We start from the raw sequence: 27,242 nt of genomic DNA on the forward strand, positions 1-27,242 counted from the left end.
CAACATCAAACACTTATTTTTAAAAAGCAAGCAACCAATGGAGAAATTTAACTAATATCCTCAACCCCCCTTTTAAGATTAGGAATGTACTGCTGAAAATTATAAACCAAAACTCATCTAAGAATGCCAGAACATACACCAGAATTAATATTAAAATACAATTCAATAATATGAACATTCGGAATTATCATATTTACAGTTTACCACCTTGCCGTATTAAACATACAGTAAATCTGCCGTTTTTCTTTACTTCTCTTGGAAATCCCACAATAGCAACAAGAAGGATGAGAAGCAGAATCACAAACACCATCAATGAAACTAGGAAACACCTGAAACTCCTCAACTAAAAGGAGGTAGAGGATGTTCTGGCCACAGATATTTGGAAAGGCCAGCAGAGGGCGCTTCTCCAAGAGGAAAGTCACTCTGAGAGGCAAAACAATAATCCCTTGTTTGCAACAAGACTTCATGTGTGGACAGCGTCTCCTTCTCACAGGGAAAGACCGGTGTTCTGGGTGTGGATTTGCTCTCCTTGCTTGTAGGGCTTCCGCTAGCATCACCACTCCGGGATTTAGACGTTGCCAGACTGCACGTGTCCCGAAACCAAGGAGAGAAGGCGGGAATTGTCCCTCCCACTATGACTAATGATTCATTGAAATTATTTTTTGCTTTCCTTGCCAGAGATCAGGGACTCAGTGCATCCAGAAGTCTCAGAGCCCAAGGAGAAATGTATAAACTGGTAAACACTATCATGGTTCCATTCATTGGAAGCTGAGGCAGCCCGTTGGCCAAGAGACTCCTAATACATCTGAATCAATAGACAGAGAAGGGGATCACTGTTATGAGCTAGATGCTTATACTACCCCAAAATTTATAGGTTGAAGCCCTAACCCAGTGTTATGGTGTTAGTAGGTGAGCCTTTGGGAGTAACTAGATTTAGACGGGGTCATGAGGGTACAGTTGGATTAGTGTTCCTATATTTCTTATATTAAGGGGTCAGTCCAGAGGTGCGCTCTCGCTCGCTCTCTCTCTCTCCCTCTCTCTCTCTCCCTTTCCCTCTCTCTCTCCCCCATATGAGGACATGTGAGGATAGAGTGAGAAGGCAGCATCTGCGACCCAGGAAGAGAGTTCTCACCAGAACCTAACCATGCTGTCACCCTAATCTCAGATTTCCAGACCTGGAGATAAATGTTGTTCAAGCCACCCAGCCTATGGTACTTTGTTATAGCAGCCCCAGCCAAGAGGGCGCCATAGATGTGATTGCCAAGGGAAAAATGGCTCTGCTACTCAATGGAGAAAGAGGGCAAAGTCTAGATACCTAGGGTTTCACTAGGAGCACATCACAGTGTACCCTTGTGCCAAAGGCCTGGTTAGTGGGAATCCAGTACAACATCCAGTAAAGACAAAACCACTAGGAACTCAGAAAAACCACTAGGAACTCAGAGCCTATAGGAATAAAGTTTCAGATATCCCTACCAGGCATAGAGTGCTTGCTTACAGCTGCATGACTTTGGGCAAGTTACTTAACCTTTCTGTGCTTCAATTACTCACCTGAAAAATTGGGATTAAAAAAGCATCAATATATGTTCATATTTTGCTGTAAAGATTTAATACTTGGAACAGCACTCATTAGGTGCCAGCTATTATTATAATCATTATTTCTGTTGACAATATATGTTCTTTATCATTTCATTATAACATTAGATGAGGAACTATACGAATTAAGAAAGGAAAAATTTACCAATTTCCTTATGAATTGTTCCAAAAACAATTTATTGATCTACAAGTACATATTTATATTGCATGTTTAAAATTTGGAATTAATATTTTCTTTAAAATGCTCAAAATTATTTTATAAGCTTTTTAATTTTTCTTTTAATATATTTATTATGCTATTACAGTTGTCCCCATTTTTCCCACTTTGCCTCCCACCCAGCACACCTCATGTGTCATGTTTGTAAGTCCTTTGGCCACTCCTTTTTCTATACTGTACTTTACTGTACTTTACATCCCCATGTTTGTTCTATAACTATTTATTTGTACTTTTTTTTACTCTTTAGAGGGGAAGGGAAGGAGAGAGGGAGAGAAATATCAATGTATGGTTGCCTCTCGTGTGTCCCCTGTTGGGAACTGGCCTGCAACCCAGGCATGTGCCCTGACTGGGAATCGAACTGTGACCCTTTGGTTCGCAGGTCCGCACTCAATCCACTGAGCTACACCAGCCAAAACTATTTGTACTTAATCCCTCACCTCTTCACCCATTCCTCCACTCCCTCCTCTCATCTGGCAACAACCAAAACACTCTCCATATCCCTGATTCTGTCTCTGTTTTTCTTTCCTTAGTTTGTTTTTTTTTTAGATTCAGTTATTGTTAGATATGTATTTATTGGCATTTTATTATTTATAGTTTTGATCTTCTTTTTATTCAATAAATCCCTTCAACATTTCATATGATAATGGTTTGGTGATGATGAACTCCTTTAGGGGTTTTTTGTTGTTGCTGTTGTTTTTAATCTGGGATGTTCTTTATCTGCCCTTTGATTCTAAATGATACCTCTGCTGGGTAGAGCAATCTTGGCTGTAGGTCCCTGTTTTTCATGACTTTGAATATTTCTTGCCTATTTCTTCTAGCCTGTAAGGTTTCTTTTGAGAAATCAGCTGACAGACTTATGAGAACTCCTCTGTAGGTAACTAATTGCTTTTTTCTTGCTGCTTTTAATATTCTCTCTTTATCTTGAACCTTTAGCATTTTAATTATGATGTGTCTTGGAGTGGGCCTCTTTGCATCCATCTTATTTGGGACTCTCTATGCTTCCTGGACTTACATGTCTATTTCCTTCACCAAATTAGGGAAGTTTTCTTTCATTATTTTTTCAAATTTCCAATTTGTTGCTCTTTCTCTTTTTCTTCTAGCATTTCTGTGCTATGAATGTTGGACCTCCTGAAGTTGTGCCAAAGGCTGTTTGTACTAGCCTCACTTCTTTGGATTCTTTTTTCTTCTTGTCCTTCTGATTAGTGGTGTTTTGCTTCTGTATGTACCAAATCATTGATTTCATTCTTGGCTGCATCCATTCTACTGTTGTTCCCCTGTAAATTGTTCTTATTTCAGTTAGTAAAGTGAGCTCACTTGCTGGTTGTAAACTTTGTTTCTGACTGGATCTTTTTTATGCTGTGGGGTCCTCACCAAGCTCCTTGAGCATCCTTACAACCAGTGTTTTGAACCCTGAATCTGGTATATTGCTTATCTCCATTTCATTTAGCTCTTTTTTCTGGAATTTTGATTTGTTCTTTCATTTGGACCATGTTTCTTTGTCTCCTCATTGTGGCAGCCTCCCTGTGTTTGTTTCTATGTATTAGGTAGAGCTGCTTTGACTCTGTGTCTTGGTAGCACGGTCTGATGTAGTAGGTGTCCTGTAGGGTCCAGTGGCACAGTCTCCCCTATCATCTAAGCTGGGTACAAGAGGTGCACCCTTCATGTGGGCTGAATACCCCCTCCTCTTGTAGCTGGGCTTTGGTTGCTGTTGGCAGATCAATGGGAGGAATTTACCCAAGCCAGTCAGCTACAAGGATTGGCTGTGACCAATTTGGGTGGGGTAGAGTCTCGGGGGATCTCCAAGGCAGGTCAAACAGTGTTAGCCAGGGTGATGGAGTCTCAGATATGGCACCAGATTGCTGGTTCTGTAGCCCTGTGGGGGGAGGGTTTAGAAAAGGGACAATGGCCTCTGCTCGCCTGATGCCAGAGACTTCACTTTCTCCTTGGTTTGCCACCGGTGCCTTTCAAGCTGCTACCCCCAATGCTGGAGCTCAGAGGGAGTGAATCTGAATAGGTGATTGCATGCATGGGTTCTTTAGGAGGACCTGCTTGGGGCTCTAGCCATTTCTCCCATTGACTCAATCCCCACTGGTTTTTGCAGCCAGAAGTTATGGGTGCTCATCTTTCTGGTACTGGAACCCTGGGCTGGGGGGCCTGGTATGGGACTTGAACTCCTTGCTCCTGAGAGACCCCTCCTGAGTTTTTATCAACCACACATGAATGTGGGACCAGTCTGTTCCATGTCTCTGCCCTTCCTACCAATTTGGATGGATGCGGTTTATTTAATTCCGTAGCTGTCAGACTCCCATTCAACTGAATTTCTCATTGTTCTGGTTGTGATGGTTGTTCTATATTTTAGTTGTACTTTTGATGTGGTTGTGTGAGGAGGCAAGCCATGTTTACCTATGCCACCATTTTACAGGAAATCAATCTAAATTTTTTTATTATTAATTTTAGAGTGAGAGAGGAGAGAGAGAGAGAAACATCAATTTGTTGTTCCACTTGTTTATGCATTCGGTGGTTGATTCTTATTTGGGCCCTGAGCCGGGATCTAACCCACAACCTCAGCATACTAGGACAATGGTCTAACCAACAGAGCTGCCCAGCCAGGGCAATTTATAGTACAATTTATAATTTTGCTATAGTAGTTGGGTTAATCATAATAAGAAAAAACATCCAAGAGAGTGGTAGAAACGCTAAGCTCAGCATAATGATTACCTCTAGGAAGAACAGGAAAATGTATTACAGAGGGGCCTATGGGGACTTCAACTCCGTACTAGTTACCCATTGCTGTAAGAAACAAATTACACCAACATTTAGCAGGTTAAAACAATAAACATTAAATAATCTCCCTTTCTGTGGCCCAGGAACCTGGGAGAGGCTCAGCTGGGAGGTTCTGCTCAGGTCTCTTAGGAGGGGTCAGTCAAGCTGGGGGCAAGCGCTGCAGTCTTATCCGAAAGCTCACCCGGAGAGGGTCTGCTTTCAAGCTCACTTGCTGGTTGTTGGCAGGTCTCGGTATCTTACTGCTTAAGGCTGAAAACTTCAGTTCTTGCTATGTGCGCCTCTAGTAAACTGCTTGGGTGTCTGCCAAATAAGGCAGCTGGCTTTCCCCAGAGCAAATGATTTAAAAGAAAGAGAGAATGCATGACCAACCAAGATGAGAGTTTAGTCTATTTGTAAACTAATTTTGAAAATGTGCTTCATCACTTCTCTTGTATGCCATTGGTCAGTCAGACCAGCCCTGCTCCGCTGTGGGAGGGAAATCACAGCGTGTGAGCGCAAGGAAGCGAGGGCCCTCGGGGCCAGCCATCTGGGGACTTTTTGCCACCAACTGGGTTTGTAATTGTTAATACTGAAAAATATGCAGCAAATATGGCAAAGAATTTTAAAATTTGATAAAACTCGGTCATACTTAAACAAGTATTCATTATATTATTCTCAATTTTCTTGAGAGAATGTTAAATATTTCATAATAAAAATATCTTCCCTGGTTGCCAGATTAGAGGGCATTGGGGCACCTGGTGAAAAGGTGAAGGGATTGAGAAGTACAAATTGGCAGGAACAAAATAGTCACAGGGATGTAAAGTACAGCATAGGGAATACAGTCAGTAATACTGTAATAACTGTGTATGAAGCCAGGTGGGCACTAGAGTTATCAGGGGAACCACTTCATAAGTTATATAATGTCTAACTACTGTTATACACCTGAAACTAATATAATATTGAATATCAACTCTAATTGAATAATAAAAATCATAATTAAAAATAAAATGAAAACACCCTTCCCCTTAACAATGCTCAGAAGAAGAACATACCTCAAATAATGATGACAAAGAATTGTGAAGACAGTATCAAGAAACAGGCACTCTCACAAAAACACAAAAGAAATGGTCCTTGTGAGTCAGGAAACTTTAAGAAGTCAGTAGAGTAAGATGAAAGAACAATAGGAAGAACCAAAACAGGAGTTAATTAATAATAATTCCTTGGCATTAAATCCTCACTGGGAGGCGCCAAGGCAGAGGTGGTACTACTGAAAACGAAATCAGTGATGTAATGTGAAAAATGTCTCCTAGAATAAAAAGGAAAAAGGTAGAGATGAGAATGATGGGAGAAAAGATAAAATATATAGAAGACACAATCAGATGATCAATATTAAGAAAGTCATATAGAATAGAAGTATTTGTCAGATTTCTAAGGCACAAAATGGTGTGGGTGTACAAATAAACAGAACTCAATGTATCTGAAACAAAATCAAGTCTTCAGTCACCTGAGAAGGGAACATTTGGCCCTGGCTGGTGTGGCTCAGTGGGTTGAGCACCAGCCTGTGAACCAAAGGGTTGCCAGTTCAATTCCCAGGCAGGGCATGTGCCTCGGTTGTAGGCCAGGTCCCCAGTGGGGGCCACGTGAGAGGCAATCACACAGTGATGTGTCTCTTCCTCTCTTTCTCCATCTCTTCCCCTCTCTCTGAAAATAAATAAATAAAATCTTTAAAAAAGAAAATGGAACATTTGAGGTGTTCCCTACTAATGAGGAGTACAAATAAAATGAAAGTGATGACTATATTATTCAATGAAGTTTGGAAAGTACTCATCAGTGCAATAAAAAAGTTACAATAAATATTTGAAGGAAGATTTATAGAGTATGTGACTTTTTCACTGGGAAAACCCAAGAGAATCAATTGAAAAAAATCTGTACTATTTTTGGATGTGCACAAATTAAGATATAAACAGTAAGTATGGATATACACACAAATCAGTAGCTTTACTATATACCTAGAAAAACCGGTTAGAAAATACAAAGGGAAAGAAGATTCTTCCACATTACATTGAAAATATGAAATACCCAGGAGAGAAATTTAACAAGTAAAGTACAGAGCTTGGATGAAGAATATGATAATATTCCGACACAGGGAAAAGGAGACTCAAAGACATGTAGATATTCCATTTGCATGGACAGAAGGGCAACCCAGAAAAGCTGTCAACTCCTTTATAAGTCAATCTATATATTTAATGCAAATCCAAAAAACCCAATGGGATTCTAAAATGTAGTGAAATAATTCTAAAGTTAACTTGGAAAGAAAACACTATCATACTCAAAAACCATTTTTGAAAAGAAAGACATGTCATAAGCCCAGGATAATGATAACCATGCCCCTTGGCGGACATACAGCCACGGGGACAAACAGATGCCCCAGTACTAACGGAGCAGAGCAGCGAGTCCAGAAACAAACCAGCACTTAACACCCTGTGGTAACGGTGACCTGTCAGCGTAGGGAAAGGATGGATTTACTTGCCAATTGGATTAGACAACTTCTTAGTTATTTGAGAAAAAAATAAAATTAGATTCTTACCTCATACTACATACCAAAATAAATTCCAGATGAAATCATGATTTAACTACAAGCATAGAATAAAATAGGTGTGTGTGTGTATACACATAAATATAATTTTGAGTTAGAGAAAGACTTTCTAAGCATGACAAAAGACACCAGGGACATCATTAAACAAGAGATCGATGAATTTTACCATGCAAAATTTTAAAGTTCTATGGCCAAAAAATAGCTAAGAAGTTAAAAATCAAACAAAATTATGTGAGGAAATATTTGCAACATATACAGGGAGGGGCAAAAGTAGGTTTACAATTGTGGTACTTAAAACACAGAGTTTGTTCTCGTATTATTATTTATTAATCATTATATTATTTTCCATAGGAGCAAACTTTTAGGCCTACTTTTGTATAACGGACAAAGAGTTAAAATTCTTAGGCTATAAATAGCTCTTAAACTCATAAAGGAAAATATGAACATCCTAATAAATAGACAAGGAATATGAACAGGAAATTAACAAAAGAAATCCAAATAGCCAATAAATCTATAAAAAGTGTACAATATCACCAGCAATAAAAAAAGTGAATTAAAGAGAAACCTTTAAAAAAAACTCTGTAGGGGGAAAAAGGTGAGGGAGCCAGGAGCACAGGTTGGCAGGTACCAGACAGTCCCCCGGGTGGGAAGCACAGCCCAGGGACACAGCCTGCGCCGCGGTGGCAACTGCGTGTGGTGCCAGGCGGGCACCTGGCTTGTCCGGGGCGGCTTCAGAAATGATGTAAATGTCTGACCACTATGCCATACACCTGAAACCAATATAAAATCGTGTTAAATGTCAACTGTGATTGAAAAAAAATTTGTAAGAATTTTACGTGGGAAGTTTAAAAAACGCGTCAGAGCAGCAGGGGTGTCAAATACCGATGCTTTTGCATCCCGATGTGGACCAGTGGGCACGGTCGCCGCCTGCACCGGCTGCAGGTCGGTGCGAACCGAGGAAGCACATCTGGGGCGGTGCAGCAACACATAGCGAAAGTACCGAAATTTTCATATCCTTTGACTCGGCAATTCAATGTTCAGGAATGCAGTCAGTAAAAATGATCATGGAACCCTATACTTATTGAAATGGAAAGATGTTGACAAATCTTTAACATTTTAAATACCACATCATAAAATATGTGTATACCATGGCCCCACTTTTACATAAAGTAGTTATGTAACATGTTTACCCGTACACTTATGTGTAGAAAAAAGTCTGAAAATTGATACACCATATTTATAGCAGTTGTTTCTAGACAATAGAATTATATTTATTTTTTATTTTTTCTTATCTGTAGTATCTAAGTCTGGAGTAAATGTGTATTACGTGTATACATTTATAGAGGGATAAAAGATGTCATAAAAAACCAACATGTCAACTATATCAACTGATAACATTCTGTATTTAAGATGTCAAAAAGTAATAGGTCAAATCCCAGAAAACTGTGACACCACAGCCTCCCCTCCCCCAGTGCTCTTTCTAGTCACCACCTCCTCCCAAGAATAACCATGATCCTGACTTTAAAGAAAAATCATCGCCCAATAATATACGTATTGATTTGATAGACAGAGAAAGGGACAAAGACAAAAACGCACAGACCGGCAACAGAAACGGAAACCTTTGGTGTACAGGGCGCCGCTCCAGCCAGCGGGGCTACCTAGCCAGGGCCCGCCACCCTGTCTTTTAACGCCATAGATTACTTTTGCCTATTTGTGAACTTCCACAATCGTTTTTGTGTGGAACTTCTTTTACTCGATATCATCTTTAGAAGATTCATCTACATTTTGCTTTTGTAATGGTAGCTTATTTATTTTCATTGCTGTGCTAGCAATGAATACGATTCATGCTTTTACCCCCGGGAGACATTTGGCAACATCTGGAGACAGGTTATCACAACCAGAGGCAGGGTGTTGTTGGTATCCAGCGCACAAGGCCCGGGGGACTGGTCAGCATCCCACAGTGCGCAACAAAGAATTGTCCGCCCCAAATACCCCTGGTGCCTGCTCTGCAGCATTCCACCAGGTCAGCGACGGCCAGCCAGTCCTCTGCTGATGGGAACACAGAAAGTTTTACAATGGTGAGAACTGAAGACAGCCTAAAATGTTCCCAAATCATGCTTCGTCTAAATGAGAACATGTTAGACTGTTATGAGAGTCTGACCTATGCAAGGAGTTTGTGATAATATACTTTAACAATTTTAATGAAATAAAAGCTGGATACAAAGTTGCAGACACAAAACATAAAATGGGGACGTGCTTCTGTCACGCTGTCCTGTGAACAACACAGGACCCAAGAGCACCCGGACAGCGCCTGTGCAGAAGTGACGCCTGAGAAAGGGCCTGGAAGGAACGGTGGGGATGCATGTTGCAGAGCTTGGTGGGGGTGGGAGGGAGGCAAAGTCTATATTTTATAATTCTGTGTCTACACTTTTCTGATTTTCCAAGTTTCCCATTAGAAGCATGTTGAGTGACAGAAAAAGAAAATAAAGAATTAAAACTCCTCATAACCACCCAGGCACTCACTGTTGTCTGTGGGTGAGTCAGTCCTCAGGGCATCGGGGCTCCCCAACACTTGCGCCTTCGGCGCCACCGTGCCTTCCTGGGCCTGCGTGGCCCCTCACTCTCGTAGGTCTGTAGGTCTGTGCTTCTGTGCCAGCCGTGTCTCAGCCTGTGGCGCCTGCCCTCCTTGTGTGACGTCCAGCAAACCTGACTTGGCTTTCACCTCTCCCTGAGCACCCTCCTTTTTCTCTAACAGGCACAGCTTTTTCACGTTGTACTTAGGGCTATTCTTGCATGTCACTTCCCTCAGTGGTCTGCGAGCCACCTGAAAGGAGGATTTAGGTCCAAATATCCCAGGACCTGGCCCAGTGTCAGTGGGAATAAACGTAAGGGCTGCCTGCGAAAGTCTGAAGGACTTGGGAAGACCCTGGCCTCAATCAAGAGGGTTCTGAAAGAAACTAGAACATGACCCTAATTTACCTGTTGGGAACCAAAGGACTTGTATTGAGTGCTCCTTTTGAAGAGTGATGATGACTGGTATTTCAGGCTTCTAAAACCGTGCCGGGCGCATAGTATTGAATGTTTTGATACCGCTGGTGGCCTGCAATTCAACTCTGGCTGAACACCCCTGGAGTTAGTGTACTCCTCTAGTTTAAAGGGCTGGTCCACGCAAGCCTGCCCTCATTTCAGACCAGCTGGCTGCAAATCTTGGGGTTCTCACTATCCGCCTCAGATGTGATGGTTTCAGTGAGTAGGAATGATGGGTTCAAGCATTCATTGGCTGTCTGAGCAAACCCAGTGTTCAGCCTCTCTCCCTTCCCGGAAAAGGTCCAGTCTGGCTCAAAGTCTTGATCATCTAATTGCATGGTTGGTCTTTCTGGTCCCAGCTCCTCTCCTGAACGTATCAAAGGGGGCTCCCCAGTCACCTCATTAGCATAAACTCAGGTGTTATCTGCAGAGCTCAGGAATAACAAAGACATTTCTATCAGCCGGGAAATTCCAAGGGTTTTAGGAGCTACATGCCAGGAACCTGGCATAAATTTTTCCTCATACAACACATAGTAGGTGCTCAACAAGTATTTGCTAAGCAGAAAGATACACTCAAAATACCAGAAATTGGCAGGAAAGAGGAAGGTAGTTAGGCTCTTGGATTCTGCCACCTGACACGGGTACCCATATACCTGTTACGGAGACGGACACATTAGACTGTGAGAAGCCAAGGCTGGTAAACATTCCAATCAGATGACAAACTCCTTGTGCTCTGGTTTATATTACCAAGCACCATGATGATAATTTTGCTTCCCACGTGACTTGTTTATAGGAAGAGAACGCTAGGCAGGCCGACAGGAGCATGCACATTGGCCGGAGTTGATTTCTGGTTGTGAATGAATGAAGTGGCTTTCTGGCTTACGTGGATCCGTCTCTGGGTTCTTTCTGCCTCACAAGGTTTGGAAGCTGCCAGTCAGATGCTGTCCAACCCTGGGCCCTGACAAGTTCTGCCCCGCTGATGCCATCCAGGAAGCCATCCAGTGGGTCCCCGCCTCTGTATTTTGGGGGGGGGAGGGGCTTTGGGGCATTCACAGCATTCCTGAAACAGAACAGTTTAGGGAGAACCCCAATTTGGATCTGAGTGACTTGAATACCATCTCCAGCAGTTATTTCTGCGATGTGGTTGTAACTGAGAAAGCTTAAGCCTAATTGATTTTATTCCACTTGACTGAAAGAGCATGTGAAAGAAAGGGACCTGAAAACATCAATAAAGTGGACCCCCAAAGCACAAATTTCATAATATTTACCTGGTCCTGGCTAGAGGCTGGAGACACTGACTGGTATACTCAGGCCTCTCAGTGACGAGAGATTTAGTCCTCTCCTGAAATCTGAATAAGAAGGCTTAGCTTACCTTCAGCTGTAATTTAATCTAGTGCTAAAAAATACAACCTTCTGATTAATAATTAGACCTCCAAATCACCTTCCTTATAGCCTCTCCATTGCATATTCATAAATAACATTCTGGTTTATACATCTGTTTTTTATGAGTTTGGTTAACATGAGTCAATGCCATGAATCTGATCCATTGACATACTCTGCTCTGAGGTTCAAGCTATGGAAAGTGGAGAACCAGACTAGAGAACATAGTGACCCCTCCAACGTACAGTCAGCCTGTGACTAGACGGACAGCTCCTCACTAGGGGACATATTCCCCTCACTGTCTTCCTCAAACCACCACATACCTAATTCAAGAATCTTTCTCCAATGTCCCCGAATGATGTTCTCTTTGGAGGCTCCCGATGGCCAGGAGCTCACTGTCGCCATGCTTCATTCAAAGCAGTGTGATTTCTTGGAGATCTTGGTTGTTTTACTATTCATTCTTGAATTCATAACTTTGACCTACCAGTTCTTTCACAAAGCATAGCAACTGTTTCCGTGTGTCTAGGCTGCCTAGTTTCGGTTCCTTCAAAGTACCTTGAACATGATGAAGTCCGGTCTCCTCACCACCCCATTGTTCTCCTTCTATCGGTCCAGTATCTTTCTGGGAAACATGATCCCCCCAGATCTGGTCTACCTACTAGCACTATTATTTTTGAGACATACGGTATTAGTACAGCAAAGGTTTATTTCGTTTAGCTGCTGCACCTCACTGTTGGCTCGGACACAAGATAAAACGTCCCCATCTCCTCTCCGTGTACTCCCCCTCCTTTCGGACTTGAAGTTGTTGAAACGAGGTGCACGAGATGCACGTCAGGGAGGCTGTGGGTTTACTATGTTCTTATTGCCGCCCTTGATAAACAATGTTTCTGTTTACTCTGAGGAAGAAGGTCCTTAGCTCGGGACCAATACACAGGGCTGTTTCCAGAATTCAGACCTAAGCAGTGAATGACTTTTTCTTAGAAAGAAAAGACACCTTTCTCCAGATGAGCCACCACTAGAGACCTGGGAAGGTGTTTTATTTGTCTCTGTCTGCTAGCACCTGGCAAGTTAAGAGGCTTGACAAATCCTACCACCTAGATAGCCGTTTCAGTGCAGGAGGGGGGATGGAAAGGAAGAAGAAAAGCTATTTTGCTGGTGGATTTTTTCTCTTCTAGTTCTAGAATATAAAAAACTGGGTATGTAGTAAAATCGCTTAACCAAACCTAGGATGTGGCGACTTGTTTCTCTTGGAATCCCTGACACATTCTGGGATGAACTGAATGTCATCTGAGATCCCCTCCTTGCCACAAGCCCAAGCTGTCTGGAGCACTAATTAGCCTATTTATTGTATACTTAATCCCGGGAAAACTTCCTACTGTTCATTCTCCCCACGGTGTCACTCAGCCACTTGACGTCCTTATTCCCTCCACTTAACACCCCATCCTCTCCTCCTCCCGGCCTAGCCCGCAAACCCACAGGGATTTAAAGTTTAGTGTTCGATGTTATCATTGCCCAGAGACCGCGGGACACACATTCGCAGGGACAACTCGGGGAGGCCATGTGCTGTCCCCCTTAGGGAGCGGGAGAAATCCGTGCGGCTCCGTGTTGTTCCAATGGCCTGTCCAGTGAGTGATTCCCGTTTCCCCAAAGGCTGCCCCTCATTAGCATGAAGGGGGTGGGGGTGTGGAGAAGGGGTGGGGGGAGAGAAACAGCAAAAGCCCTGGCTCAGTTTTAGAGCCTGGGAACCTTGTCTACCAAAATGACAGCTAGAGCTTTCTGGCTTCTCTGTTTGACCATTGCATCCTCTCTGGAATCTCCAGTGGCAGAGAGAAAAGGTAAGATCGATGACATGCTGAGAGCCTTGGGAGAGGGGCTGGGATGGGTGGGGGGTGTGGGGAGCTGGGGAGAGGGCGCGATGAAGGGCGGGACGAGGAAGGGGTCGGAGTGTGCAAGAGAGGAGACTCTGGGTCCGCGTTCGTGTTCGCAGGGAGCAAAATGTGTCCCCAAGATTTTATGTGTCTTGGCAGCCTTTTCGGAGAGAAGCCAGTTCAGCTACTGAAATGATCTCGAGCGAGCCGGGCAGGCTGGAGAAAACTTTGCATGTTAAGTAGCTGCTCCATCACAGAGCAGGGAAAGTGTCAGAAGGGCGCCTTTCGGGAACCACGCTGGCTAGGCTGGCTGGACGGGGCGGTGGCGGGCGTTCCGAGGAGCGCGGGGTCCACCCCCGCACCAGGCTCTGACCTTCCTCCCTCCCCTCTCCCTGCAGCCTCCAACGAACAGCTCTGTGACACCTGAGTCTTTCAAACACATGATTTCATGCATGAAATGAAAATAAGTTACTGAGATAATGCAGAAATAAGGGTTTTTCTGTGGGGAGGTGTTTTTGTTTTGCTTTTTGGGGGGATGTTTTTGTTTGATTCACTATCTCTGGGAAAATAGCTTCCGCACCTCAGAGGGCAATTTACTTTGGGTTATTTTTCCGCATGGAAATTGAATGACTTCAGTGGCATTTAACCCAAATATCGGACAATCTTTCCCATGACAACAGATGGCGATATCAATGGGGAAGCGGCGGTGAGGTCAACAGTTGACTGTCAGGAATTGGATGTCCACCAGCACTTTATTCAGCTGTGCATGGGACAAAGTTGGCCGCGATGAGTCAGAATCAACCTCTTTGCAAAAACACGAACTATAACCAGCTATTATTGCTGAGTGAAAGCGGATTTTAAAGGAGGTTGTCAATTTTGCAAGATAAATCACTTTAAATGAAGTGTTTTAAAAGGCTGCAAATGGGCAGACCAAGCTCTTCAACGCTCTTCAAGAGGAGAGAAATGCTGAAAACCAGCCGTTAAAACAACAGAAGGAAAAATACAGACGTTCCTGTGCCGATTTGGAGGGCACTGGGACCCAGGCAAAAGGGGGGCAGACACTGTGTAACTGATCAGGGAAAGTGCCCAGCTTCTGAGGTGGCGGGTTTGTTCACCAACCTGTCTGTGGCCCTCGGGGAAATTATTAATAATTTTAAAAACTTGTTCGCATGCCATACCATTTAGGAATTTCTCCTCCATCACCAAAAGGAGGAAAATTGTGAGCGATGTGTGCTTTTATACTTAACCAGAGGCCTCTGCCTCCCGGCCAGGCTTTAAAAATCTTTCTTAGCTCTGGTTCACCAGTAAGTGGTGTCCAAGAAGCCAGATAAAAATTCACTCACAAATGCCAGATTCTGCAGAGACCAAGATGACAGTGTAAACACGGATGGGAAAACCAAATAGTTCTGTTGTCAGGGGCGCTTAAACAATTAGGAGAACATGTAATGTGAGACCTCTCCCCCTGGGGCTTGCTCTAGGTACTTTCTCAACAAACTGTACACAGCAAAAAGGCGGATGTGTGTGTGTGTGTGTGTGTGTGTATATATATATATATATATATATATATATATATATATATATAAAATAAACGGCAGAGTTTGTTCTTCAACCAGAGTAGTCAGCTATATTTAGTCCTAAAATAAACAGGGGATTGTAATTTTAAAAGCTATAGATTTAGAAAGGTTCCTTAACAAAACAAAATGTTCCCACGTGGGGAGAAAGTTTTGCATAGTTGGCTTCATTCTTAGAGGGCAAGACCCTCACCTCCGTCTTCCTTTGAGGCCTAAGAAACAGACCAGAAGCTGAAGCTTCCCTCCGAAGACCACAGGGGCGCCTTCCTCTCCCCCTGCGCTCTCTTTTCCTTCACTTCCAGGTCTCCTGGCTTTCTCATCTCTCCTCTCGCAGGTGATTGCTAAGTTTGCATCGTCCCGCGTCTCCCTCGCCCTCCCAGGGCCCTTCTTTCTCCCCGCCAGCATCTCCTTCCCTCCTCGGCCTCAACTCCTCTGCCCGCCTCCCTCCCTCTCAGCCTCCCCGCCTCTCCTCTTCCTTCTCTACAGCTTCGCCGCCCCACGTCAGAAACCCCGATCCCAGCGGTGGTCCGAGCGCGGAGGAGACACCGGGGCCACGGCCGCAGCCGGTACCCGAGGCCGCTCACCCCGCTTGGTCGCACCCGAGGCGCCGGAAGCCTCCGTCACCCGCCGAGAACCGAGCTGGCTTCCGGGAGGCTCCGCGCGCGCCCGCCGGCCCGCCGAGCCCGCGCCTTCCGCAGGCCGAGAACCAGGCGTCGCCGCGCCGCGTGCCCGCGCCGGAGGACTCCCCGCGGCGCGCGCGCACCCGGGCCCTGCACCTCCCAGCCGCACGCCCCCTTGCGCGCGCCGCCGACGCCCCCTTCAGCCCCGCTCATTCCAACAGGCCGCGCGCGGCCGCGCCGCCCTCGGGACCCGCGCCGCCGCCTCCGCGCGTTGGCCCGCCGCGGCGGAACACGGAGCCGGACGCCGAGTCTTGTGTGCACTCCTGCGGGGTGGACCTGGACGAGCGCGAGTCCTACTGCACTAGTGAATTCGGTGAGCCCCGCCATACAGCTCCTCCCGGGCTCGGGGTGCAGAGCTCAGGCCGCCGGCGAGCTTTTCCGAGCCCAGAGCGCTGGCTGTGCACGCGGACACCCTAAGCCAAACCCTAGAGAAATATACTGGGGGAAAAAAGGATGTGAGCGTTATGCATATGTCCAAACTCTTTGTGTTTTGAAAGCAGCAATGAACGGAATCGTGCATGATGTGGACGTGCTCGGCCCAGGGATCCAGCTGGTGACTCTGCTGGTGGACCGGGACGGGTTGTACAAGATGAACCGCCTGTACACCACTCCGGACGGGTTTTTCTTCCGAGTCCACATCTTAGCCCTAGACTCCTCCAGTTGCAATAAGACATGTCCAGAATTTAAACCTGGTATCGAACATGATCTGACCACTTTTCAAATGTAGTGTCACCGCTTGTAACTTGGGTGCCACAGCTCGGTCCCAACTGGACACCCCAGCACCTTTAGGGGGAAGGGGTATTCCAAAAGCAATAGAATTAAGGCGACAGGTATTATTTTGGCCACTGTGATTTAAGCTCCATCGATCCCCCACCCTCTTCGCTTCCTGTTAGGTGGGGAACAGCATAGACTGGCATGAAGCAGGCACTCAGTAAATACTGACAAATTGAGTGCATAGTGGAACTCGATTTTCAGAAGAGATGCATAAGGGGTTTTCTATAAATAGTTTAGAAAATTCTTTTTTGGGGGGGTGGGGCACGGCTTCCCTCTCCCATAATGCTGTTTACAGGCTGATTCCCTAAAAGGTCACTACTGGGCAGTTTCCAAGTGTTGTCTGACAGTTAAATGTCTGAGATTCAAAAATAGTAGATTCAAGCTCAGGCATTTCTTAAAGATCTTACATTTTCTTATTGTTTCACGACATTTAAAAGATACTATGAATTTATACTTTTTTTTCCCAGGCAGCAGGTATATTGTGATGGGCCACATCTACCATAAGAGACGGCAGCTCCCTTCAGCTCTGCTCCAGATCCTAAGAGGGCGCCTCCGGCCAGGAGATGGACTACTCCTAAGCAGCAGCAGCTATGTGAAAAGGTTTAACCGAAAAAGGGATGTGCAAGTTCAAGGTGCAGTTCACACCCAATGCATTTGAATTTACCAGCTTGGCATTTATGGATCATGAGACTTGGAACTGATGAACAAGTCAGGAGAGGTCTAGCTTCATGTAATGGGATCTTCCTTTAGGGTACACTGCTCCTTATATGAACTACAGTTGCGTAGTTCCAACTTCAACAGTGAAGCTATCACCTTATTCACAAAATGCTTCTTAAATGATATGCTTTCGAGTTTGGCGGCAAAGCTATTCAACTAGTACCATTTATGCATACACAGCTACTGACCTGTCCCATTAACAGATCACTGCTTCATGCGGTTATTTTTAATTATTTTAATTTAAATACATTCTCAGTAGAAAGAGTTCACAAAAAAAAACATTTCTTTGATTTTGTATACAACTATGAATAGTTCGTATCACGTATCAAACCAAATTCTACACCTAAACCATCACATTTCAAGTTCTGTATGTAACAGTCAGTGCAGCAAAGACATGTTATGATGTCCGAAAGACCAAACAGATGGGTTGGAGCCAAACACAATTATAAAGTTTTACACTTAAAGAATACTAACAGGCTTAATTCAAGCAAAATATTATTCAAACAAGTGTTTCTGATGTACCAAAGTGTAAGATAGTTTATTATCATGCCTCCCTGCTCCTAAAAACATGTTTTGTGTGAACTGGCAGCTATCCCAATGCTACACAGATTCTGGGTGTATCTAATGTCATTTTTTTTTATTAAGACCAAGTATCACGTTAGTGTTTGTAAAGCAGTAAATCTTGCTCTGAAATCAGATCTTGGATGCACCTGGTTGTTTCTTCTTTTAGCCTCACTGAGCCCCATAGGTTTGGGAGAAAGCTTCTCTCAAACCTATTCCACAAACTCTGGAACCAATACTCAACGACAGCTTGCAAGCATAGGAATTATAAAGTCTCCAGTTGGGTTAAAAAAAAGTTTAGTCACTCGCTGAACTTGGGACTGGTTTTGTACTTGAGTTCACAAAGATATTAACACTCTTTTTTACAGAAGACCAAGCTGTACTGCAGTTCATTTGAAACACTGAATAGACATTGATAAGCCATGGTTGAAGATGACGGCCTAAAGATAAAAAGGAGCTGCACTAGAGAAAACAGCCCATTTGGTCTTAAAGTAAATGGACTCAGTAAACTCAAGAAGTATCTTGAGTCTAGTGGCACAGTCTTTACTGGACATGCAGCACTGTAGGACACCAGGACAGGATGCTAGAGACACTTCTTGAGGAAACAGCCTAAGACAGAACATCTGAGTGTAATGGGAGATACGGTTACCTTTTTCGTCCCAAGCAAAGAGGTAAACCAGGAGTTGAGAGGTACTATTATTTGGGGGGTAAAGCATCACTAAAGAAACTTGAAGAGAATTTTCCAAAAGTGAGTGTTGCCCAAACATGTTAAAAATCATACTAGAATTGTGTTTGGGGAATCAACTGCATGATTACATCAACTACTGGCAGTAGCGTATGCAGTGAAGGAAGGGCTTCTGGATTGTGGTTTTAGGATAAAGGTAAACTCAGACATTAGTAGTAGCAGTCACAAAAATCAAAGCCAAATTTTTCAGTGTCACCAGGCCACATGGTGATCTTGAGTAACACGGTGGGGAAAAGGACAGAATGGCCAAGTCAATCATTGGTCGGACGGTCAGGTGTTAGGGTTATAAATAGGTCTGGTTGAGAAGAGGAGAAAACATCACTTGTACGTAGCCTGCAAGTCAGGGTTTGATTAGATTGACCTGGTACTACTAGTTTCTGAGTAGTCTGGGAAACACACAGAATGTGCTGGAACTGTGTGATCTCTGTGATGCCGGAAGGCCAGTTAGCATGGACAACCAGGCCAACACAAGTAGACCAGCCTTTTAGAAACTTCCTTTCAAGATTAAGGCCATCATTTAAGACCAGGTTTGCAATGAGAGTCAGGGGAGGCTCAAATGGGTTAGAGCAAGGGTGGGCATGAGGATGGGCCCAGGGGGCAGGGGACTGGGATTCTCCTTAGCAGTCAAGGTGAAAAGAATCTGCTTTTCAATATTCAGTCAGTGCTTTGGATGAATCTTTAGTTTTATGGAAAATCTCAATTAGCAGATTCAATTAGCAAGTTCCTAACCCTTTTATCCTATCGATTTTTATCCTAAGATTTTTTCTTAGCACGCGGATTTGTGCTCCCAGGACTAAAGGACTGTGTGCACACGTAATAGTTCCTCATCAATGAAATAGTCTGGTGCCTTCAAGAGTAACTCATTAGCATCCCTCTGAATTAAGCTGCTAGAATTCAAGGACAGCAAATACTTCTGTTAAGGTTTATTGAACGTGTCTATGCAAGAGACCTGACACCTATAACACACAACTTCAACTTCAGGAACAGGACGTTATCATTTTAAAAAATATAGCCTATTTCTTCAGTTGCATTTGGTCCTAACTGCATCACATTGGGTATGATCTTCTGTCTTTTTTGGTATCTGACTNTTTTCTTAGCACGCGGATTTGTGCTCCCAGGACTAAAGGACTGTGTGCACACGTAATAGTTCCTCATCAATGAAATAGTCCGGTGCCTTCAAGAGTAACTCATTAGCATCCCTCTGAATTAAGCTGCTAGAATTCAAGGACAGCAAATACTTTTGTTAAGGTTTATTGAACGTGTCTATGCAAGAGACCTGACACCTATAACACACAACTTCAACTTCAGGAACAGGACGTTATCATTTTAAAAAATATAGCCTATTTCTTCAGTTGCATTTGGTCCTAACTGCATCACATTGGGTATGATCTTCTGTCTTTTTTGGTATCTGACTCTAAGAATCTAGAAGGAGCTCCGAATATTTCAAATTATTAAAAGTACTCCTCACAGGGTCTAAGTACTTGTAAGACATCACTTTGCCCCTGATACACCCCCAGTCTCATTTGAAGAACCACAAATCTGGGACTTAGAGGTAAACACCCTCAGTCACCAAAGGGAGAGTTCTGCCATGGTCACGGAGCTCCGTCTAGCTCAGTCTGTAAGTGTGCAGATGGACAAGGCCTGGCTGACTCGTTACTATCAGAAACACACAGAGATGCCTAACAGAAATGAATAGGAACAAGGAAAGAACTTTTACTTGCAGATTCTGGGAAGGTGCAGTACAAACAGCAACAAATGTCTGTCTCTCTTAAAAAACACTTAAGGCTACTTAAAATATAAAAAGGTAGTTGTTTTACTTTAAAAAATATCTCTGAAAGCTCACAACTTTTTAAAATCTACTTACTGCAGGACATTAACTAAAATCAAACCCCGCAGAATTGGGATGGGAGGAAAAAAGCCTTATCGATATGAAAATACTTTTCATGAAATAGCTTCAATTGTGAATTTGGCAGATGAAACATAACAAGGATTGAAAATACCTTCAGACAAGGAAATCTACTGATGTAAATTTAAATACATTTTCAAGCCCAATGACTGGGTAGAAAAACCCTAACGGTATCACAGATGTGCATTCTGCTACTTGGATTATTGAAAGCCAGAGCTGCCCTATGTGTATCTCACTGAATAGCAGAAGCTTGTCAAGGAATATTCATAAGAAAGCTGCTTTTGAAACTCCATTCGGGTTATAAGAAATATGTTTCAAAAATTACCTTTGGAAGACTAAAGCTCTATAGTTGGTAAAACTATAAAATGTTTATGTATTTATATGGTAGTAGAAATTGCAAAAGGCTTTATAATATTAAATACGCATATGAAATTAACATCTTCCTGGTCAGAGGAGTCCCATAAAATCTACCATTTTTGTACAATTTGGCAATGCCAACAGCTACAGAAAATACATCAACCAACCAACCAACCAACCACTGTTTCATTAGAAACTGCACCAAATCCAATGTCAAAAACATTACTTTATTTTTTCTAGGATGAAATGTCCTTTTACGTACAAAAAGAATTGCTGTTTAGAATTTGCCACAATCTGTTAAAAACATAGCAATCTATTGCCTACAGGTAGGAAAGTTCTTGCCGCAACAAGTTTTAAATGATTAGTCCATATATATCTGTATCTATTAATAAATAGCACAGAAATATTGTGATGTGATGAGATGCAGAATAACTTTATAATTCATTAAAATGTAGGGTCCTGGCATCGGCACAGTGCATACAATATGAAACATTTTTCAAAAGTAAAAGGACAAAATAACCTATATTTTGATTACTTTCATGTTAATATTTTGAGCAAAAACGGTTTCCACACTGAGCATTTAGTGTTTTTAAGCTTGTAAGCAAGGTTTAAAAGTGACGTTTTTATGTACAAAAAGGAATGGGCTTCATCAGATAAAATTAACCCAGAAGAACCTGTACACCTGAGCCTGTAATAAGAAAGAACTGGAAACTGTAGCAACATCTTTCTTTTAAGAAACTACGATCTGGGAAAGGTTCTGCATAGCAGGATGATATTAAACAGAAGAAACTTTTTAAAAACATTAATTTCAGAACTTGCTGGGACAAAGCTAACATGAATTAGTGCAAAATTTTTGCAAAGCTGCATAAACCAACCATGGCAGATCTTCTAGAAGCTATTATTACAGTGCCGTAATACAAGTGTAATGTCAGAACACTGAAAGGAAAAACATGCAAATATCCTTCCTGTGTTGTTTCCGTTTCTCCCCCTACTGTTTGTGTGTGTGTGTGTGGGGGGGGGCGGGGCGGGGACAGGACGGGACGGGACAGAACCAAACAACAAAACTTAACAAAAAATACAAAATGATGATGTTACCTAAGAAAATGCCCCCCCCCTAAAATACAAGCAGCTGTCTGGGGCTGCCTGGCATCGCACAGTGCACCCAGGAAGGCACCCTGGGCTCCGTCACACCACCTTTCCCATTGGTGCGCATGGTGATGCAACGCAGCTGGACCAGCACCCCTGAGGCTTTTCCTTTGAGTTGACAACAGAGGGTTGGGAATGACGAAATGAAGGGCCACTGCAACCCTGGACAGACCCAGGGGCTATTACATGCGTCTGCCTTTCACTGACCTTGCAGCCCTCCCTTTCCCCTCAAAGGCTTATAGGTAATCATTAGCGCACATTCAAAGACACCATCTGTGGGAGAAAGTGATCTCCATTTATTTTGTTTCATATACATCCATAGTTGAATTTTAATACAAAAAGAAAAAAATTAGAATCTGACAAATGTTTACAAACAAGATACCTTCAAATAGATTTTACTCATTTTTAGCCTGGTGCAGAGTAAATGACAAATTATACTGTTATAATTCAAGGCAACAGAGTCTGTAGTCCAGGACCGCCTAGCCCAACCTTTCTGCAAGCTTCATTTTTGTCTACCATGAACGAGAAACTCATTGTCGATTCCCAGGTGTATGTGTGCACATGTGTACATAGCAGCTCCTTTCATAGAAAGAAAAGACATCTAGAGGTCGTCGTGTACTTTTATCTATAGGAATCATGATAAGATACAGAATGGATTACATGTAACTGGGGCTGGATTTTATAAGAAAAAATAATTAGCTGACAAATGAGGGCAGCAATAAAAAAGCGTCTTTTTTGCAACAATAAATAAATACAGTCAAAAGTTTTCTGTGAGACTCTAAACCAGCTTCTTCACTGAAGAGCAGACGTGGCATTTCCATGGAGTTATACTTGACCCCATATTAATCTTTTTTTCTTGCTTTCTTTTTTCTTTTTTTTTCAATAAAATTTTCCCGCTCTGCCACAATAGTAAAAACCATTTGATCTTGACAAAGATAATGGTGTCGTTGACTTCACTTTTCCCTTGTCCGTTGGACAAAATTGGTCAAGAATAAAATTGGACTGCTATGACCAATAAAAACGAAGTTTAGGTCAAGTCTTGTCAGGATAACCTGACTAAAAACATCTGGCTCCTTAATTTAAAATAGTTCAGACAACCAGATTCTTGCTGTGTTTTATGCTTAGGTTAACACGCTGAACTTTAAGAAGCTGTAGACTGCAGTTTGTTGTTATGAGACCTACAGAATATAGAAAACAGGGAACAATTAAGCACCCTTCATTTTTTAAAACAATGATGCTTTACGTGGACGCCAAGGTCAATCTGGGGGAAACAGCCATGTTCTTTCATTTATCCTTGGTGAGCAAATGTATGAGAACAAGTAAGAAATTTTTAACCTAATATTAAAAATGTTCACTGTACACTAAGCATAAAAATTCACTGAAAAAAGCCAATATTAAAAAATATATATGTAAAATAAAAATTACATTTTTAGCCAAAGGGACAAATAGACACATTTACCAAAGCATCACCATTGTGGTAAAAGGTGCTGGGTTGTGTGTGCACGCATGTGCTGATTTACAGTGATTTAGGGAATGTGAAGGAAAAATGTTGAGAGAGAAATAACAATATTAAAATCACATTTTTTTCTATTACACTCCAGAAAGTCTCCTTTCTGGTTTCACAGTTTTATTCACAACTTTTGTTAGTAAATCAAGTTACTGTACAGTTGCCAGGACTAAGTCCAAATGCACTCTACTGTAATAGTGTGTAAATACAGCATCTCAGGAGTTTACAGTCTCAAATACGCCGTTCAACATGGCTGCTAGAGTAAACTGTTTGTTACATCTTTTTTAACATTAAAAATTATATTAACTAATCTGAACTTGGGGGGCAATTTTGAATTAGGTAATCACGTAGTATAATAAAAGTGACCCCAACATCCAGTTCTGATTCCAGTTAAAAATTCAGACTAAAGATATCACAATCTGTAAGAAAAGAAAGAACATGGATGGTATAAATGATGAATTATAACAAAGTAATGAAAATAATTTACAAACAATGAAAATAACTGGGCAAACAAAATGGGGGGAATATGGCAAAAGAAATACTGGAAATCATAAATCAAATTTCAATGATAGGCTATGTATGTTCTTCATTCTGCCTTAAATCAGCAGATCGCCAAAAACTCCCTGATATCTCTTCAATTATATTTTATTTAAGCAGAATTGAGCAAACTCCTCAATTGGCTCCCATGTTCTTATTAAAATTACATAAACTCAAATATAATAAAGAGCTACATGAGGTAGCCTGGTGACAAGCTCCGGTAAGTGGCCCCCTCTACTGTGCAGACCCAACCCCCAGGCCCCTCTCTTCCCCCCGACTCTGTGGTTGTGCACCAGCCCCCACAGCTGCAGAGGCTAAGACTTCCACCTCACAGTTACCACCAAAGGCTATACAGCTTTATCGGTTGTTTTTAAAAGGCAATTTTAGAAACGTATTTGGAGGAATAATGGTTATAGGTATAAATCAAAAAGATGGTGAGGCTTGTGAATACGTTGTGGTCCTCTGTCCTATCTAACCTGAATCCAGGCTCCGTAGGGTCAAGCACTTTGAACTTCCACTTCTTAGGCAGTTACATTTGTTATGCTGCTATTTTCTGCTTTATCTACTTTATATTGTTCAAAATCCTGTTAGGCAAATAGAACTGAGATCATGTAACCATTCTCCCTCTCCCTTCTTGAGTCCAAGTTTTATTTCCCTATAAATTTAATCTTTCCATGCTTTGTCTAGAGACCAATTCTAAAAGTTGGAAATCAATGTAGTATTTACATTATTATGGCTATATAAACATTTCTCTCTAGCATCTACTCCTTTGTTAAGAGTGCATTCTCAGTATTCCTATACAACTTTTTGTTTTTCACAAAGCTTCTGCCTTTCATTTTCTCCACTTACACTCTTTTTTTTTAAAGATGTTATTTATTTATTTTTTAGAGAGGGGAAGGGAGGGAGAGAAATATCAATGTGTGGTTGCCTCTCACACTTCCCCTACTGGGGACCTGGCCCACAGCCCTGGCATATGCCCTGACTGGGAATCGAACCAGCAATTTGATTCACAAGCCAACACTTAACCACTGAGCCATACCAGCCAGGGCTCTCCACTTACATTCTTAAATTATCTTTTTCCCCCTTTTCTTCCCCCAGACACCTCCCGCATGGGAGTGCTCTTTCTTCTCCTGGGTCAGAGTAATTACCATTGTTTTCTTGAACCTCTTGTTCCCTGCCCTGGATCCAAGGTCTTGTTTTCTTTATTTATTTTTAAAAAGATTTTACTTATTTATTTTTAGAAGAGGGGAAGTAATGGAGAAAGAGAGGAAGAGAAATATCAATGGGTGGTTGCCTCTCACACACCCCCAACCAGGGACCTGGCCCATGACTCAGGCATGTGCCCTGACTAGGAACTGAAACGGTGACCTTTACGTTCACCTGCTGGGACTCAGTCCACTAAGTCACACCAGCCAGGGCTTGATTTGCTAGTTTTGCTACTGAACATCTTAAAACAACCTGCCTGAAGGGATGCCTAGGAAGGAGACCCTTTCTGCATCCTTACATGACTAATATATTCTGCTTCTCAACTGGATTGTTTGGCTAGACAAAGACTTCTGGGCAGCAAATCTTTTTCCATCAAACTTCTGGAGTCATTTTTCCATAAACCTCTGGAGGATCAGACTACTGCTGGTCTGTTATGAGTCTAATTCTTGTTGCTTAGTAGGTTGTCTGTTTTATCCTCTTTAGAAGCTCTTAGGAGAGCTTTTTTTTAATCCCAGGCATTTGGAAATGTTAGTGATGAGTATGTGGTATAGCTTTTCCCATTTGTTCAGCTAGCTTATTAAGTTTATCAATTGTCCTCACGGTTCCACGTAGATACTGGAAGACAAAGCAGCTGGAAGAGGACCTACCCCGCCCCACAGAAAAGCAGCCTCCACCCACCGGGAGCAGGACCACTCGGAACCATTTGCTGAATGGACACATTTATTTTGCTTGGATTTGAAGTCTCGTGCCTCTCATTGGCTCAGGAAATTTTTCTTGTATTATTAGTGTTTTGATACTTTCTTCTGCTTTGTCTTCTCTGTTTTTTCTTTCTGGAATTTCCATTAAGTGAATATTAGATACTTTAGAACATTTTTTCTTTTACATTTTCAACTCCCTGTATTTCTGTTCTTTACACTGAGAGAGTTGCTTCATTTTAACTTTCACTGCTTGCAGTAACTTTAAATTTTTCAACCACTTCTTTTTTTCAGATTGTTCTTTATTCCTAATATCATGTTCACCATTCTGTAAAATTTCTCTCAGGCCATAATTTAGAGGGCTTTTTTGTTTGTTTGTTTGTTTGTTTCTTAGGTTCTCTCTTATTTTTCTGGGATGTGTTTTTCTGCTAGACCTCGGCCTCTCTCTTCCACACTGCAGGCTCTCCTCACGGACAGGGCTGGCTGTGCACACGGCGGAAGTCACCAGTCTGGACAGCTGCCTGGAGAGTGCTGGGGATGTGTGCAGGGTGAATGGCTGGCAGGTCTTTCTTCAGATGATGATTTCTCAATCCCACTACTGACCTCTTGGGACTGGGTGATTCTCTACTGTAGGACATTCAGCAGCATCGCTGGCCTCTACCTACAAATGTCAGCATCACTTTCAATCTCTAAGTGTAACAACAAAATGTCTCCAGGCATTGCTCAGTGTCTCTTGGAAGTTGGGGGTAGACAAATTATCCCTGTTAAGAGCCACAGTTTTAGAAGGAGAGGTTGGAGACCCAACCCTTCAGAGGGCAGGGGACTTTACTCTGGGTCTAATTCTCTTGTGTCTACTCTTGCTTTCTGCAGTTTATTCTATTTCTTTAAAAAAGAATTCTGTGCTCCTCAGCTCTTCAGGCTTCCTACACAGGCCTGCACACAGGGTACAGGGAAGGTGACAAGCTCAAATACACATGGCCCTTAACTTAGGGGGGTTTGACTTAGGATTTCTTGACTTCACAACAGTGTGAAAGGGTTGTGCATTCAGTAGAAATGGGTGAGGCTAAATTATGAAGTTCAGTACATTAGATGTATTAAATGCATTTTGACTTGTGATATTTTAGATTTACAATGGGTTCATCGGGACAAAACCCTGTTTGTCCTCAAGTTGATCTGTTTGGATCCTCAGTTAATACCTCTCTTTCCCTTCTCTCTGGCATTCTACTTGTTCCCGAAACTCTGTGCTGGAGGCTCTCTGGGGCTCTGCCGCAGAGCCTCTGAGAGGAGTTGCCTGGGGCGCCTCTGGCTTCATCCACTGATCTTCTTCTGTCTGCTTTGTCTTCCAGATTCTACTGAAATCTGTTTAGCTAATTAACCTCTACTATACTCTTCACTA

The 27,242-nt window shown here is 42.6% G+C and overlaps 2 protein-coding genes across 15 annotated transcripts in view; one reads left to right on the forward strand and one right to left on the reverse strand.

Moving 5' to 3' along the window:
• Positions 1-13,283: 13,283 nt before the first annotated feature.
• On the forward strand, positions 13,284-19,128 carry CUNH17orf58 (chromosome unknown C17orf58 homolog). Its single transcript, XM_037069894.1, has 4 exons — positions 13,284-13,411; positions 15,502-16,008; positions 16,196-16,387; positions 16,937-19,128. The coding sequence occupies exons 1-4, from the start codon at positions 13,336-13,338 to the stop codon at positions 17,125-17,127; spliced, it is 966 nt and encodes a 321-aa protein (XP_036925789.1). The 5' UTR covers positions 13,284-13,335; the 3' UTR covers positions 17,128-19,128.
• A 1,840-nt stretch (positions 19,129-20,968) lies between these two features.
• Positions 20,969-27,242, reverse strand: part of BPTF (bromodomain PHD finger transcription factor) — a 132,692-nt gene continuing 126,418 nt past the window's right edge. For 13 of the 14 annotated variants that reach the window (XM_037069905.1, XM_037069904.1, XM_037069902.1 and 10 more), the window contains one exon: positions 20,969-23,079. In XM_037069905.1, coding sequence (XP_036925800.1) covers positions 23,043-23,079 — 37 coding nt within the window. In that variant the 3' untranslated portion in view covers positions 20,969-23,042. Of the gene's footprint in view, positions 23,828-27,242 lie in introns of all 14 variants that reach the window. The other variant, XM_037069897.1, reaches the window with a different exon arrangement.

This window comes from Sturnira hondurensis, unplaced genomic scaffold (genome assembly GCF_014824575.4).
Source record: "Sturnira hondurensis isolate 20B ecotype Veracruz unplaced genomic scaffold, ASM1482457v3 Scaffold0018728, whole genome shotgun sequence".
In the NCBI taxonomy this organism is placed as follows: Eukaryota; Metazoa; Chordata; class Mammalia; order Chiroptera; family Phyllostomidae; genus Sturnira; species Sturnira hondurensis.

Excerpts from the sequence above, each read along its gene's own strand:
- CUNH17orf58 (XM_037069894.1), top strand. The coding sequence starts at position 13,336 with ATGACAGCTAGAGCTTTCTGGCTTCTCTGTTTGACCATTGCATCCTCT. Across the intron at positions 16,009-16,195 it reads CTACTGCACTAGTGAATTCG|CAATGAACGGAATCGTGCAT; the intron begins GTGAGCCCCGCC and ends TTTTGAAAGCAG. Across the intron at positions 16,388-16,936 it reads ATGTCCAGAATTTAAACCTG|GCAGCAGGTATATTGTGATG; the intron begins GTATCGAACATG and ends TTTTTTTCCCAG.